Source organism: Mytilus californianus, unplaced genomic scaffold (assembly GCF_021869535.1).
Source record: "Mytilus californianus isolate M0D057914Y unplaced genomic scaffold, xbMytCali1.0.p SCAF_9, whole genome shotgun sequence".
NCBI lineage: Eukaryota > Metazoa > Mollusca > Bivalvia > Mytilida > Mytilidae > Mytilus > Mytilus californianus.
The window spans coordinates 54260949-54278023 of record NW_026262745.1 but is presented as its reverse complement, the minus strand read 5'-3'; the positions used below and the strand labels follow the sequence as shown (position 1 = coordinate 54278023).

The window sequence follows — 17075 nt, the reverse complement described above, 5'->3', positions numbered from 1 at the left end:
AGCGGTCCTGGTGAAAGTTAATCCATAAAAACGCTAAGTGTTTATTTTCATTTAATAGCACTAGGCCGAAACCGCTGCTGGAGCACTACTAGTCTATTGGAATATAATCAGTGCTTCGGTCCTGTCATGATTTACACAAAAGTATAACATACCTCTCTTAAACCCTCCGTTATGGAAAAAAATTATTCCATTCATCTACTTCAGGCAAAGTTGACATAAGTTAGGCTAGGCTTTTCTTATTATGTCGATCAAGATCTTAGCTCCTCAAGTATTCATACAATCTTGGTTTTCAATTTGCGGGTTTTTGATTGATCGTTCCTGATAAAAGTAAATCCAGAAAAGCGCTTAATTGTTTCAAATTATATTTTCGTTTTCTTAATAATCAACTGGTGGTGAATTTAAGAAGTGTATGCAATAAATGACGTCAGTAACAAACACTGACAACCTCGCTGATGATACTCTTAGTGACTAGCAGTCTACCAGTAGCGGTATCGAACAAGTGCTAGAAACTGAAATAGAAATATCACTTTATATAACTGATAAGTAAGTAAGGTTTCCAACTCCCTCAAGCCAAATTTACCTTATATGGATTTGGTTATTCTTATTGGATTCCTTTCGGTCATAAGGCTTCCCAAGTATGCAAGTATTTGATTTTTTTAATCAATAGATATAAGAAGATGTGGTATGAGTGCCAATGAGACAACTCTCCATCCAAGTCAAAATTTATAAAAGTAAACCATTATAGGTCACAGTACGGTCTTCAACACGGAGCCTTGGCTCACACCGCTATAAAGGGCCCCAAAAAATTACTAGTGTAAAACCATTCAAACGGGAAAACCAACGGTCTAATCTATATAAAAAACGAGAAACGAGAAACACTTATGAACCACATAAACAAACGACAACTACTGAACATCAGATTCCTGACTTAGGACAGGTGCAAACAAATGCAGCGGGTTTAAACGTTTTAATGGTACCAAACCTTCACCCTTTTTCTGAAACAATAGTGTAACATCCCAACATAGAAAGACACACTATAAAATATCAACTGAAATAGCTTAACTCAATCAAAGGACATATTAACACCATTAAACATACACTGAACAAATAAATTTGACCTATGACACAATGTAAATACAAAAGTTTATTACACTATATGCTGTTATAGAAATACCATGTCTACAGCATTTGACAGGGTATCCCTGAAAGGTTAGTTTTGCTGAACAAACAGGGAAATTATTCAGTAAATAGTAATCAGAAAATAGTAATCAGTTGTTAGTTAGTTTTACATTTTTTTGTCTACTTCATATTATTACAGTATTTATTTTCCGGAAAAATAACATTCGCCTGTTTCACTTTGTATTTGTTAGTTGACCTAGTCATGACCCTGTTGATCATCGATCGCAACATGGAGGCAATTTGACAAAATTAGATTTATTGTAAATATATGAACGTTGAATTATATTGCACATATTGAAAAATAAATTCCTCTATTCAACACTGGTTATGGATTTTTTTCAATAGCTCGAAAAATAGCCTGAAAATAGAGACTACTGGAGATCATGTAGATATACTATCAACACTTACTTCTTTAAATCACAAAGTACCAAAACATATGAAGAGTCTCTCCTGTTACCATGTTCAAAAGAAATTTCGGGTTATTAAGAAAAGGTTAAGATAAAATTTTAAGCTTGTTTTTCGTAGCCAATTAGATGGTTTTCAAGAGTTTTAACTTCTATATATATTCATTCTGTGAAATAATAGAGTATTTGCCAATTTTCCAGGTTGTACTGAAAAATGCCTTTAAAAATTGGGTTTCAAAGGTTATAAAAATTACCACCAGTAATGCAAGTCTTAGATAGCAATTCATATTGTTCAGCATTTTTGCTCTCTTTAAAAAAAAACCTACATCAAGTAAATCCCTCACATGTTAGTTTACTTTTGTCTTTATTTCATTGGTAACAGGAACGTACGTTAATGATATATCACTATATAAAGTTCTATCCTGTTACCTTTTTGTCTATCCTGTTACCAATATCAGTATTGCACCTGCAAATGCTAAATTGGGAAGATTAAGACGTTATAACCTTAAGATGAGTTTAAACAACGAAATATTTCATTATGTTGCACCTATATGTTATGATAAACTTTTTAAAGACGTTTCTGTCTACAATTGTCTATCCTGTTACTGTAACCATAGCAACCATAGTAACAGGATAGACATAACAGGATAGACAAATTTCTTCATTTTTGAATGCTGTTGTGAAATAACTACTCCCTTTGGTGAAGTGATAATGTTGTTCTGTAGTGATTTTGGTTTCCAACACGTTATTGAACTTTTTACAAGTAAATTTTTGGTGTAATTAATCAAAATGTTGGTAACAGCATAGACATGAAAAAAAGGTACCCTCTATTTTTTTTTCACTAAATGTCTTGAAATATCTTTTCTCTTCACTGTGGTTCAAGAAACGTGCTGTGTTTTAGTGTTAAGGTTACTTTGCACTTTTGAAATCAACACTGACCAATTCAATATTCATAGGGAGAACAATTTAACTGCTGATTTAAGTAGCGGTAACAGGGTGGACATGAACTTCATGTACGCTGATTGAACTTAGTTTGTAGATAAAATGTTACATATAATATTAAAGAAGCTACGAATTTTCGTTAGAGTTATTATTAACGTTCTTAAAAAGTCCCTTTTGCAGACATCACGGCGATTAGAAAATTGGAAAAAAATCATTTGAAATGTGTTACTCTGACACTGTACGCACACAAATTACCCAAAAATCGGACTTAAATACATTTTAATCTTATCAAAACAGATGTAAATCGTGTTTATTATTAATGTTCTGAATCATAAATCCTACAAGCTTTCATTTAAACAATTCCAACTGAAATTTCAATTAGAAATAAATATTTTAGCATGGGTGTACTGAAAATTCGACATTTTTTGAAAATGACCCATATGTGTATTTCATCTATATATCGAATAAGCCTATGACTCTAGGTCTTAAATATTTCCCCTGATCGATGGAGGGATCGTAGTGAGTGGACTATTACGACTTGATTATTTGAGTTTTACCTCTCCAATTTTGTTTGAATTTTTCGTGTAAAGCTTCAGATTAACCTTTAAAAAAACGGAAGCAACGGGAACAATAAAAAACATTTTATGTACTACAGAAGGTGATCATAATACATAACCAGACATAACGAAACTTAAAGTAAACTTATAATTGAAAAAGGAAGTTCTATTTATCTTTCATAGACTACTATATGAGGGTCTAGGTGGGTTTACAGAACAGAAAAATGGGCAAACAGTGCAGAATAAATGACTACAAATTAAAGAAAAAAGAAAAAAAGGCAAAAAATAAAGAAAAGAGAATAATAGGGTACTAAAATATAATGAAAAGAGAATAATATCATTTATATTTATACAAGAGTGAGACTCAACCAAGATTATGCGTGTTCAAGAAAGAATTTAAAAAGAGCAAGGTACAAACCAAAAAACAAAAACAAAAATGACACAAACTTAATCTATATCAGAGACTGCGCCTCTATCATGATTTCCTTTATAGAGGGATGCTGCTTTTCGACTACCTTTAGAGTGAACTTGATTAAATATTTTATTTCATTTGACTTACATTTCAAGATAACGTGCATTTGTTCTCATTGAGTACTGAAAACTCATTAACCTGTTTTATTCTGCCACATGTGCTCGAGAATAGTACCCTATATTGAACGTCACAGTCCTTCCCGTACGTTATCTGATGTAGATGAAAATTTAGGTGGAAACTTGACGATCACTTGATAAATAAAAGAACGATCACTTGATAAATAAAAGAACACTTGATTTCTATCATTTCCATCACCTTAACATTACTATATGTCGACAAAAAATCAGTTAATCCTAACAGTCTTCGCAATGTGACTGTGTATCAACTCACTAGCAAAAATATGTTCGCCGTCTAAGATCTAGCAGAATAGTCGCCTGATCTGTAAATTTACCAGTTTTGTCCCATCCTCAATTATGACATTGTGACTTATTTTGAATCTCATGACTTGTGATGCACGAATAGCAGAACTAGCTTCCCCTGTCGACGCACCCGGTCTCGTTCCGTTTTGACCTCATGCGATCCCCACAGTTTTGATTTTACCTTGATTTATATCTTTTTAAAAGATTAAAATGCGCCAATCCGATTCCTCACAAATACGTTATTAATATATTTTTTTCTTTGAGTAGACAGATGTACAAGTATCCTCACGAATTATAGTGATTCGTGTTATGTCTTCACAGGTCTCAAGTATAAAATCGTTACGTTAATAATTGAAAAAAAAGATATATCCTTATTCGTAAAAAATCATTTTTTGGTATCGTCTTTGAGAAATGACATATGGATAGTTTTAAGGTCGATTCGATATTATACTACACAAATATATCAACGATTCTATATAACTTAAATAATGTTAAACGAGTCGTCAAGATAGCAGCAAAGACATTGTTGTTATCATGAAGACGCATTATGCAATGTCCTTTATTTGAATCAAATGATTATATTAGCACCACGACGATTCTCATTAGTGGAGCAAGAAGTGTCTACATGTACGAAGCACCTGCAGTTTTTGTAGTGGTTAATGTTGCTAAATCTTTACTTTTTTTTTCTCTATACGGTGTTTTTTTGGACTTTTGAGTCTGAACATAGATTTAAGGCTTACATATATATGTTTTCCTCAGATCGACGACGGTCTCAAATAAATCTTCCAGTCTAAAATAAACGTCTATTTTGGTGTCATTATAAAGTTCCTAGGCTAAAATTCTTTTTTCGCTCTCTCCAATCGACGCTCAATTTTTGTCATGATATTTTGGTCAAGGGCAATGATAAAATCTCCGGTAACATCAAAACCCCAAGGACCATGTCTAAAGCTTGAATTTTCACAATTAGATTTAAGAGTAGTGTTTTCAGTATCGTGCATTGTAAGATATATTAGGTATTTCAGTAGTATCAATGTGTTGGATAAAAGGCTCTTTGAAATTGAGGATGTCGGGAATATTTAAAACCTGTATCACATTTAGTCATATGAGATACAACGCTCTGAAACTTTAAGATGTTAGAAAAGATTCTATTCATGGATCAAGAAAATCGACAAATACTACTTACAAGTTGTTTCCCTATTTATTATTTTCTGCCAGTCACTTGTATATTTGCAGATACCAAAGTTGATTGCATTTATTGTGAACTTTCAAAAGACAATATTTAAATACCAGACTTTATTAACATTATATGTTTCAACAACATGTTTAAATATCCGGCTATTAGTGTTTTTTTCACGAATTTCATTACTTTTCGTTTTCGTCGTTGTTTGTCTATTGTACATATATTCCTAAATGCACAAAGATGTCTTCAATTTTATCGAAAATTGATTTAAAAGCACCAACAAAATGAACATGGTTATTTAAACACCTCTGATTTAGTCCTTAAAAGAGTGGCAAAAGATATCAAAGGGACATTCAACCTCACAAGTCGACAAACTGACAATACCATGGCAAAAAACTCACCCCGCAAAAAAGACAAAACAACAGTACACAAAACAAAATAAGGAGTGAGCAACACGAACACCAACAACAATCTGGGGTAATGTCAGATTCTCCAGGTCCTGCTCGACATGTGGCATCAGAAAAGCATGATTGAACATGTTGAAGAATACACCGTCTTACGTACTATAGAATAAGGAGATGTAGTAACTGCAAATGATACAACTAACTATCCATCAGATTTGAAATGACGTGGATTTATTTAGGAACCATAGGTCACCATAGGCTTTCAGCAATGAGCTAAAACCGAACCGTAGACTCAGCCTTAAAGGGTACCGATAAGACATAATGTGGAATAATTAAGAATGAATAAGACAAAAACAAATTGATAATTTAATTGTGACTAAAAGCTGAGGCATCTAACAATCAGAAGATTCATTTGATGACATAGGAGAAACACAAATTATGTTTACTAAAAATAATACACATAACATCTACTCTACAATGCATTTAATTACATTAGAGAAAATAAGAATAAAGTTGCTTAGAATCTTACACGAAACATCAACTTTAAAAGTCATTTGACGACATAGGAGAAAAAAAGAAAAGTAATAACTCCTGTCCATCTAGAAAATACGCTTACACGCTATCTTTTAATGTTTCACTGTGTTCCAAGGCTCCTGGAAAAAAAAGTTTAAAAAAATTATAGACAATGAAATGCCTCCCGTTGTCTTTGAAGTCTAATTTAATTTCACAATGAATGTGGACATGTATTACAAAACAAGATGTTTGTCTATTATACATATATTCCTAAGGTTAAAGCAAGTATATATGTATTTGCTCTAGAAAGAATCTACTTGATGTAATTACTACTTATAAGTAATATTTATTTATTCCCAATCAAGGTTTTCAATTATTTCATTGTGGAAAGATACATGTATTTTTTTGGTATATCAATTTTTTTTCTTTCGTTTTTTTTTTCATTAATGCAAAAAGCCTGAAGACCTTAAACAAGGTTGTAAGAGGACATGAAAAATTTCAACAGATTTATTTTTTGGTAGCAAAAACTAATGCTAACCGCCGAGCTACTCATGTCAAGCCTGTAAATTTTTTCATATGAATTGATAAAGACTTAATTAAAAGCGCGGTCTTAAATGTTCATGAAATAATATGAAGATTAGGAGACCACCTTTATTTCAATTTCCTTATTTCCTTTCTTGTTCTTTTATAATTACCTTTAATTCAACAGCATAATAACAAAAAGTAAACAAGCAACAACTATATATTAAGCAATTTTCCTGAAAAAAAAAAGATTGGATACAAACATAGAAAAGCAACATATATTTAGGGTCATTTGCGAAATTGAAATAAATAAGAGTTATCTCCCGTTAACCGATTCCAATACGTTAAAATCGTTAGAGGAATACATCCTTTATAATATTTTTTCTTCACATAATCACTGTAATAATATGAATTTTTGCTTTGTTTTAATGAATTAATCAACGATTGATATTACTTCAATTAGAAACATCTTTTTAAATTCTTATATGAAGTATTTCCTAAAAACGAATGTTTATTCGTTCAACTAAGTAGAAATCGCAAAAGTAAATGAACGCAATAACTTATGAAGTCAAATTACTTGAATATTTGTGATTTAAATTCAAAACATACATTTTAAATTATCTATAATTCGGTATGCTCAATTACAGTAATAAGACTACTTTTCTAAATACAACCGTTATGTTGAGACGCAATCGAATTAAAACTTATGTACGAATAGATTAAGTTATGGGGTATACGCATGCTTAAGTGATACAGCACAGAGATCAAAAGACTATCTGTAGGTCAACGTTTCATAAATAAGACAATTGTGCAAACAATATATCAAGATCAAATTTGCTTAGAATATAGCGAAGTTACTAATTAATTTAATTAAGATACTATCAAATATTTGCCTTAGGATCATACGATGCAATAGCAGAGGTATATAATAATTCAGCAAAGTTTATTGCAGTTTTTATTTCAGCAACTTTGCTTATAATATGCATTCGAATTTCCCGAAAAAACACTGGGTCCATCAAATGAGTCTCCTTAACTTAATTGTAACCTAAAAGCATAACAGAGATGATGTTTATGAAAGCACGTTGAATCTACTATTCGACATACAATTTGAGTTGAATAAACAGCTGTTTACCCTTTTGTTACAAAATAATTTCAATAAATGTCCGAGATTCTTATAACATTGTGGTAAACGGCAGGACAACTTACATGCATTGACGATTCGCTGCGACGTTATTTTGCCCACAAACAGATATGCTATCTATAGCATTAAAAATGAGGTTTTCTGCATGCTTTTAGACACAAAAAATGAACGTCACCCTCATTTGTTTTTGCAATCAATTTTGTACTGCTTTTAAAATGATGTTTCACAATTTGAATGTCCCTTTGGTATTCTTTGCCTCTCTTTTGAAAGGAAAAAAAATCAATAGTATGCATTTGAATTTGATCTATAATGAATTCATTGTATTTGGAGAAGTAAAGTTGCTCAATTTGTAGTTTCAGCGTAATTTTGTTTGTTTAGCTTTTCACTTTTGCCAATGTTTTTTTCTTTTTTTTTTCTTTTTTCTCTCTGCAGCTTTCTGTTACCAATAATTGCATGGTTTCACAAACATTTTATCGAATTTTACCTTCAATTTGGTATCTTTCTTTGACGCTAATAAACTAAGGAACACTTTTGAAAAGAGAGTGTGTAAATTTTGCTATTTCTATTGGCAATGCATTGGAATACGACATTTGTGTTTTACAAAGAGGAGATTTCTCGTTTCGAGGAGTAAATACAGCGATTTCTTACGGATTCAACAACAAAATTAAGGGTGAAGGTATAAAGTCACATGTGTAGTGATATCAACAAATTAGAATTATTTAACCCTGTCTGACGTAAGCTCACAATATATACACAACCTGTAGTAAACACCTTGTAGCTGGTTTGTTATTTACTGTTAAAAAACATTTGGGAATTCAATATATTCGAGGTAAACTGTTTTCCATATAATTATAAAAGCTCAATTAACTATTTCAAGAGGACCACAATACTTCCGTTATTCGTTCAAATTCAGATGAGTACAGATTGTTTTAAATGGTTATGGACATTACTAACCACAGTTTAATAGTGATAATGACAAAGACAAATTATCTGCCGAGGAAACCACGAGCATGACAATAATGGACGATACAAGTTATCGAAAACAACGACTGTCGTAAGCAATGCATAAATAAACATACAATTAATTGAGGGTTTCGGCTTATGTTTGTCGTTATACTGCTATCTTATTGGCATTTACCCTATATTTCTTTAATTCATACATAGAAAATACTTTAAAGTCTTCATTTATAGGAATGGGATACCAAACAATTATGATGTTATACAAACAGATAAAAACATACAAGGGTAACGATTTGCTCAATGACACTGATAAGATATCTATATATCTATAAATAACTCATATGTATAAAACTATTAAGTTTTAATTCGTTTGCTTATGAAAATTGATATTACCCATCTAAAAGTGAAGTGCCTCCGGATTCTGGAATTGCTGTTTCTGAAAGAGATATAGTTCATATAAATTTATTTCATATTTGAGAATGTAGCTTAAACAAAAATAAAGGCACTCAAAAAAAAAGTTTACTTAGTAATGTTTTTTTACTTAAATCAAGTAATATTATTACTTCCATTGATTACCAATTACTTAATATGATAGGATAATTGTTTGAAATTACTAAGTAATTCTGAATTACTTGTATATAGTAAATAAATTACTAACAATTTTCAAAAGCCATTGTTTTAAGTAAATTTAAGTAATTTTCTGTTTGGTTTATCAGATTGATTTCCTAAGTAATTGTAGCAACTTTAATTTGAGTAATGTATATACTTAGAATTACTTAAAACTAGTAATGTATTATCTTTCTTAATCATATTCGAACCATTTAAATTACTTAGCAATTATCACTAAGTAATTATCCAAAATGTTTTGTTTTAGTCATGCACATGCAGAGGGTTTGACCCATCACACATGTTTAACCCCTCCATATTCTTCAAGTACAAGTCCCAAGCAATTAAGTCATCCAGGAGCCTGCAAGTATAATTGAGTGGTTGTCGTTTTTGCCGTTTCTCATATTTGATACTGTTCATTGTTTTGCATATATTTTGTTTTGGTGTTGTGCAGTTACACCACTGTATAGAAGAGGAGGGTTAGCAACTTCTAACATGTTGAACCCCGCCACATTCTGTATGTGCCTGTCCTATGTAAGTCAGGAGCCTGTAATCCATGTATTCATGTAGTGGTTGTTGTTTGTTACATGCTGTATATATCATATTTTTTATTCATTGATTGTTTTGCTTATAAATACAGGCTGTTAATTTTCTCTTTGGAATGGTCATTCCAGTGTCTTTTATAGCTTGCTATGAGGTATGACATGGGTTTTTGCTCATTGATTAAGGCTGTACAATGACCTATAAATGTTAATTTCTATGTCACTTCGTTTCTTGTGCATGGAGGGTTAACGTTGTCTCAGTGGCAATCATACTACATCTTCTATTTTCATAACGTAGATATTCATCATGTTCATTGATACAATGCATATATTAGCATGATTAGAACAACTTCTACTTATTTTATACTTATAATAATGATAATACTGTTTACATCTTTAAAGTAAATAAAGTCATGTCAAAAACTCAGTTATATTGCATCATACTGGTATTTTAATGTAATATGTATTAAAGAGCTATTTACAATGTACATGTATATGACATTATCTTTCAACCAACTACCTCATGAAAGTATGCATTTTTTTTTAATTTACAAACAATATAAAGACCCTTTCTTCTGTTTTACTACATCTGTCATGTCATAGGTCACTGGAATATGCACATTTTCATCTAATTTATATGCATGAAGAGGAAATGGTACAAATATACTACTGACTCTAACTAATTCAGTGTTATGTTCTTGTCTAGGTGGTTTCACAATATGTGACTGGGTTGCTTCATCAAAGCAAATTGTTTGGAACATTTTTAATTCAAAATAAACAAACTGTTCTAGATTTTCATTTTTTTCTTCTTGTGTGACCAAGATGGTACATAATTGTCCAAACTCGGGTAGACCATCACTTTTACCAAATGCAACAACACATTTCTTGGAAATAAATTTTTGACCATTTATAACAATCCATGAAACATAATGTAAGTGTTTAATACTGTTTATTTCAATTCCAAAAAATGCATTAAGTGTGTTTTTTCCTTCTCTTAAATCGGATGGTAGAGATCTTCCAATGTTTAATTCATTTTGAAAAATTGGATGGTAACTATCACTTAGATTAAGAGCACATTCATACATGGCTGAACGCTCTGATAAAGACTTTTCAAGATTTTGGAAGTTTCTGGAATTTCCTGCGCTTTCCTTCAAAAACTGGTGCTTGCTTTCAAAACGCATACACCATACACGTACAAGCGGACCATATTTTTCAATAATGTATGGCAGATGTCCCATATAATGCTGCTTTGGCATAATATTTTGGTCTGGAAACAAATGTTTGAATTGTCTAAGGTGACTCGGAATAAGAACTTTCAACATCTGAATTGTCTCCACACTTATAACAGGTGCCATAATTATTTGAACTATTTCACAAAGTTCTGTCAACAAATGTACATATTCATTACAACTATCAACATTTAATTGCTTGACCAAAAATATTGGTAACAAACGAAAGAATACAATCATACTTGATGATGACTGTTTCAAGGTCATAGTATCATCATCATCAAACAGTTTTTCTGGTATGCAATTTGGTTTACATTCTTTATGTTTATATCCATAAGGAAAGTTTTCAATTACATAATTCAACTGTTTAATTGTGCAAAGGCCATCATCAAACAATTTAGCAAGTACAAGTTTTGTTTCATAGATTACGACTCCTTCAAAAAGAATGTGCATGATGTCCTCCGGAATCATAGTGATCAAATTAAAATGAGGAAAGTCACGTGCAGTACTCCTTCTTGTAATGCCATAGGCTGATGATAATCGTTTTCTCATTCCAATAGTTTGAGCATTTAACATTTCTTCTACTTGCTGATCATACCTTGGTAAAGATCGTAGGATAAAGTTTTTCTCTGCAAAGTGAGCCTGCATAACATCAAATGTACATTCACAATGTCTACATTTCTGATAGGCAAATCCAACTCCTTCTTTAAAGCCTGCAAATTCATGGGCAGCAAGGGTATCTCCACAAAAACCGATCAATGCACCTTTTACAAGAGTCTGCTGTTCATTAAAGTTCATTAGGACACCACTCTCAAAAGCTACCAAGTCATCATTTATTCGTTGCAATACAGTATGCATTCCATAAGTTTTTATGTTTTTTCTTTTAATTATTGCAACTAAGCGTATTGATGGCGTTTTTGAACGATATTCCAAGGGTAAATTGAGCAAGCTGTAATAAAAGACTCCCAATTTATGAACTCCTGCTTTTTTTCCTAGTGGGTTGCAGATTTCAATGTCATCAAAATATAACAAAATTTGAAAAGCATTTGGATGAACACTAAACAATGCATGTTCACGGAAAATTGAACCATCAGATACATCACAATAAAAGTTATTATCAAACTGATGTGTTCTTTTATCAAATACTAATCTGTATATGTCCTTATTTTGCAACAGTTGCTCAATACTTTTACATATTGGTATATACCAAAATTTATCCTCCTTTACGTCCAAAACTCTTTTTTTGTTTCGTAAAACATACTTCAGTTGTTCACCCAGTACAACTTCTTCAGGTGCCTGGAAAATTTGCAAAAAAAGCCAACATGAAATTATTGTCAATAATAAATATAAGAAAAGTGAGAAGTTCGTATACATGTACTAAGAATAAATTAGTGGTCATTACACATTCTTACAGTAGGAAGATAAAGCACCTGATTACATGAATTCCATACTTTCTGAAAAAATGTCATATGCAGCTTATATTATCATGCTAATATGAAAATATTATTACGTTACTGTAACGTCGTATTCAAATAGAGTTAGCTGTACATATGTCTGTGTTGGTTATTTGTAGAATGAATTGCCTATATATAATAAGTGCTTCCTTGAATATCAACCAAAAATTTTTGCTTTGTCATATTGTTGCAAGTTTTTCTTCAACTACTAATTTTATGAAGTTTGAATCTCCCTTTAATACATTTTGCCCTTTTTTTTTTAAATATATATGTATGTACATTAAAAAAATTATGCCCTGATAGTAATAGGAAAACTTACCACATAAAAGTAATTCTGTTTTATATATTTCTGTCTAGCATATTTAGTTTGTAACCCATCAAATGGTAATTCAAAGTCATCAAACTGCTGTTGCAGTCCAGGAACAGTGTCTGCTCCAATTCCAGCTTGTTCAAGAGTATTTTTGATTTTATGTTGTAAAATGTCAACTGTTTGTCTTACAAAACTATCCACACCTGTTGCAACTGTATGTGCTGTAGTCTAAAATTAAATGAAATAAACAATTTTAGTCAAATGTCCGCTTACATTATCCATATACTACTAAATAAACAAATTCTAATTTGTTAGCCAGCATGACGTAAAAACGATGAATCAAAGAATTCAACTTTATATCATGTATATAGTACAACTAATATTTTTAAGATATTGGCCCCTGTCCCAAGTCAGTAGCTTGTAGTTAAGTGGTTGTTGTTGGTTCATGTCTGTCATATAAGTTTTTTTCTTAAATTGTTATGTTATAAATTAGACTGTTAGTTTTTTCAAATGAATTATTTCATATTTTTCATGTCAGGGCCTTTCATAGCCAACCACACTGAATGGGTTTTTCACATTGTTGAAAGCTGTGAAGTTGTCTCATTGGCAATTCTACCACATCTCCTAAATTTTATATCAACATTATTTATAGTGCTCAGCTGCATGTATCCTATAGTATAAAACATGTTCATTTAGAGTTTAACAACTGTAAATTCAGAAATTATTGCGATGTTTTTATTATTGCAAAAAATGCGACAGGGTTATAATAGCAATAATTTAAAGTCGCATTTTGAAGTTTTTTTTATATAAATCATGTAAATAAAACAAGAATCGCAAATATTAAAATCGCATGTAAGTTTAAATTTACAAATTCGCAATTATAAATGCATGCAATAATTTCTGAATTTACAGTACTTACTTCTTTAACACCATGAAATTCTTTCAGGTTTACTATAAAATTGATAGGCTTTTCTTTCTGGTGAAAATCTTTGTATGTTCTTTCTTCATGATCTTGTTCTATCACCTGTAAAACAAAAGAGTAAATATTCCACTTGTTCAAGAAGTGTAGTATACTGGGGTACCTTAAGATGAACAACAGTAAAAATGCTTGCCCAAATGATGATAACAGTAATTTATGGTGCATGACGATAAAATGTACACTTTCTCAGTCAGGGGACTTACTTAAATGAGTGATTTTCTAAATCACTGATTCAAGTAACATTATGTCCATCAAGGTTGGAAGTAATGGTTGTCTTTCTTTAATAATCACCTATTTAAGTAGTAAAAATTAATCACTAGACTAAGTGATTTAATTTTATTGTAGCTTTAAATATAGAATACTAATGATCCAGGGACTAATTATGTTGCTAAAATAATCAGAACCAACATCTGTGTTGATAGGATAACCGGGTCATGTCAGGTGATGACCTTGTACTAAATCTAGGATAATGACATAAAAATCACTTGTTTAAGTATCATACCTCAATTTCCTTCCAAAAAATCACTTCTTTAAGTATCATTATTTTTAATAACCCCCACTAATTTCAACACCCCCGAACAGTGAAATTTTTATCGCGAACAGTAGAATTTTATTACATAATCTATAAGATGAAACCTTGAATTTTACAGGAAAAATACTCACACTGTTGGGAAAAATCTGTTAAGAAAGTATCAGTTCATTATGTAAAGCCATTTTTATAGCATTTTTTCAACTAAAATAGAATTTGCAGCTAAAGGATTGCATCAAAGGCATAAATCTTGCTGCTTAAACATGTTAAAAGAAGCAAAAAGTTCATTTTTTCAATTTTACTAATGAAAAGATATTATCTAAACCTATGTGTTTAAAATTTTGGTAAAACTTTTAAAATTTTAATAACCGTAATGATTAAACAGTCTATGATTAAAAAGGCCTCATCAGCAGTTAATGCAGTGCTGGCATTGATGGGTATAAATTACATGGCAATGTTGCCATACCCTTCAAATTGCAGCGCGGCTCTGCTGTACATACAAGGACAAGTCCTGCTGGATGAAGTTCACAGCAAAGACAAAGGAAATTTTCGAAAACTTCGTTTTGAAAGAAGTTGATTTATTTGCATGAAATCAACATTGATGTTTAACTATGAGACTGACTTGTTTTATTTGTAGGTGTACCACATAATTTTTCATATTTTGGGATAACAGATTTATTGATTAGTTTATAATATTTAAGATACAGAAATAGTAACACACTGTCTTTTGCGTTATTAAAATTAAAATCTCCAAATAATCTGTTGCATTTGTGATCTTGAAAATGTAATTCTTAAATTAACAATTAAGCAGGTCTGTAAATGTTATTTATCCAAATAACTTACTTTGATGCAACATAATTCAATTTTTCATTTTCTTTTCTGCTTGAAGCATGTAAAAATATACATGAGCTGTTAAATTCATGTAAATAGATTTGACCCAAATTATTATTTTTATTTATAACATACTAAAAATAATATCCAGATTTAAAAAGTGCTGGGCAAAAGTAACAATTAATAATACAATGTACTTTTGGCATTGGCTTGTGAAAATGCATCTGCATTTGTACTTATTTTAGACAAGACTCAATTTTATATATCAAAATTACTTCCTTTTAGACTGCAAACCACCATATAACCTTATATCAAAGTAAATTTAAATAGATAGCATTTACAATCAGATTTTATTCTGTATGTTATAAACATATGTAAAATTTAATTATAGTTTTACCTGTATTAGAATGGTTTTATTTGATAGTGAATTTATATTTTATAAGTTGCAAATATTGTAAAAAGTTTTGTTTATGCCCATTTATGGGCATTATGTTTTCTGGTCTATGTGTCTGACTGTTATAGCTGTCCCGCTTCAGGTTAAAGTTTTAGTTGAGGTAGTTTTTGATAAAGTTGAAGTCCAATCAACTTAAAACTTAGTACACATGTTCCCTATACTGTAAATTCAGAAATTATTGTGAGGTTTTTATTAATGCGAATAATGCGAGTGGATGAAGATCGCAATAATAAGAACTCGCATTCTGATATCTTATACTTATATCTGTATGCAGATTTTCCTAAAATCGCAATAATTAATCTTGCATTTTAGTCCATCCTTCAAAAATCGCAAAAATAAATGCACGCAAAAATTTCTGAATTTACAGTATATGATATGATCTTTCTAATTTTAATGGCAAATTAGAGTTTTACCACATTTTCACTGAACATAGAAATTGATAGTGCTGATGTGGCATCTGTGGATAATTTGGAAACATTCTTGTTTTTGTATAATGTTAGGTTGCAACCTTTTGTGTTGACTTAGTATTATGAACATATTTTAAATGTTGCATTGAGTTGCAATTTGATTAGGCAAGGGTTTTATGTACAAGATACAAAGAGTATTTTCAAGGGCTATACCAAATACATTCTTTGTTTTTCAGACACCTACTCTTGATAAAGAGGAGCGATGAGAGATTTTTGTTTTCTTCTCAAAAATAATATTGTGAGAGCAAGTGTCTTTGTTTTAAAGAAAAGAAAAGAGGTATATTTTTTTAAGTGAGAGATAAAAATAAACAAATGATTTGTGCTTCATATTTCATGTATTTATGCCTTTATTTCAGTTCTTTAAAGTTTATTTTATAGAATACATTTTGGTTTGTTTTTTTAACAAATTCAGTTCACATCAATTAGTCTTCCTCCTTCAAATTTTTTACATAGAAATTTCCATGCTGCAGTTCTTTCTTGGGAAAATAAGTAAAAAGTATATGTCATGTTTGCATGCATGTAGGTGATAGTACTAGTATAGTAACATGTGCAAATCTTTTAACATATACTGTTGTTTTGATTTTTCTTGTTGAAAAAAATATTGTCTTAAGATATGAGTCTTGTGCTTGTATATAGTATACAAATGTATAGCATGGTAAATTTCAATGGGACCATGTACTTTTTGAATGGTATATCTAGGTGTATATACTAGCTTGTATTGATCATGTATTATCACAGTCAAATTATACATGCATGCATACTTATTGACTTTGAAATTTGATTGAAACTGAAATTTTGAAATTTATTTATATATGTACACATGTTTTACATTTTTGTGGTTTTGTCATTTAGATTTCACAAGTCACAGGTTTCCATGAAATTATTTTTTACTGTTATTCCTTGATAGCATTCATTGCTATAATGACAGGCTATAAAAGATATAAATAAGTTGATGACTATCTATAGATGGGCATAGAATTG

General features: G+C 30.8%; 1 protein-coding gene across 1 annotated transcript; it reads right to left on the bottom strand.

The window, feature by feature from the left end:
* Positions 1–468: 468 nt before the first annotated feature.
* On the bottom strand, positions 469–12962 carry LOC127715954 (uncharacterized). Its single transcript, XM_052222059.1, has 3 exons — positions 12844–12962; positions 10671–12366; positions 469–509 (listed from the first exon to the last, which is right to left on the bottom strand). The coding sequence occupies exons 2-3, from the start codon at positions 11926–11928 to the stop codon at positions 469–471; spliced, it is 1299 nt and encodes a 432-aa protein (XP_052078019.1). The 5' UTR covers positions 11929–12366; positions 12844–12962.
* Between the last annotated feature and the right edge of the window lie 4113 nt (positions 12963–17075).

What these genes read in the sequence shown, in the direction of transcription:
- LOC127715954 (XM_052222059.1), bottom strand. Translation starts at nt 11,928, where the DNA reads ATGCATACTGTATTGCAACGAATAAATGATGACTTGGTAGCTTTTGAG. An exon ending in ACCCGAGTTTGGACAATTAT is followed by an intron (nt 510 to 10,670) that starts GTACCATCTTGG and finishes TTTCTATTTCAG; the next exon opens with TTTCTAGCACTTGTTCGATA.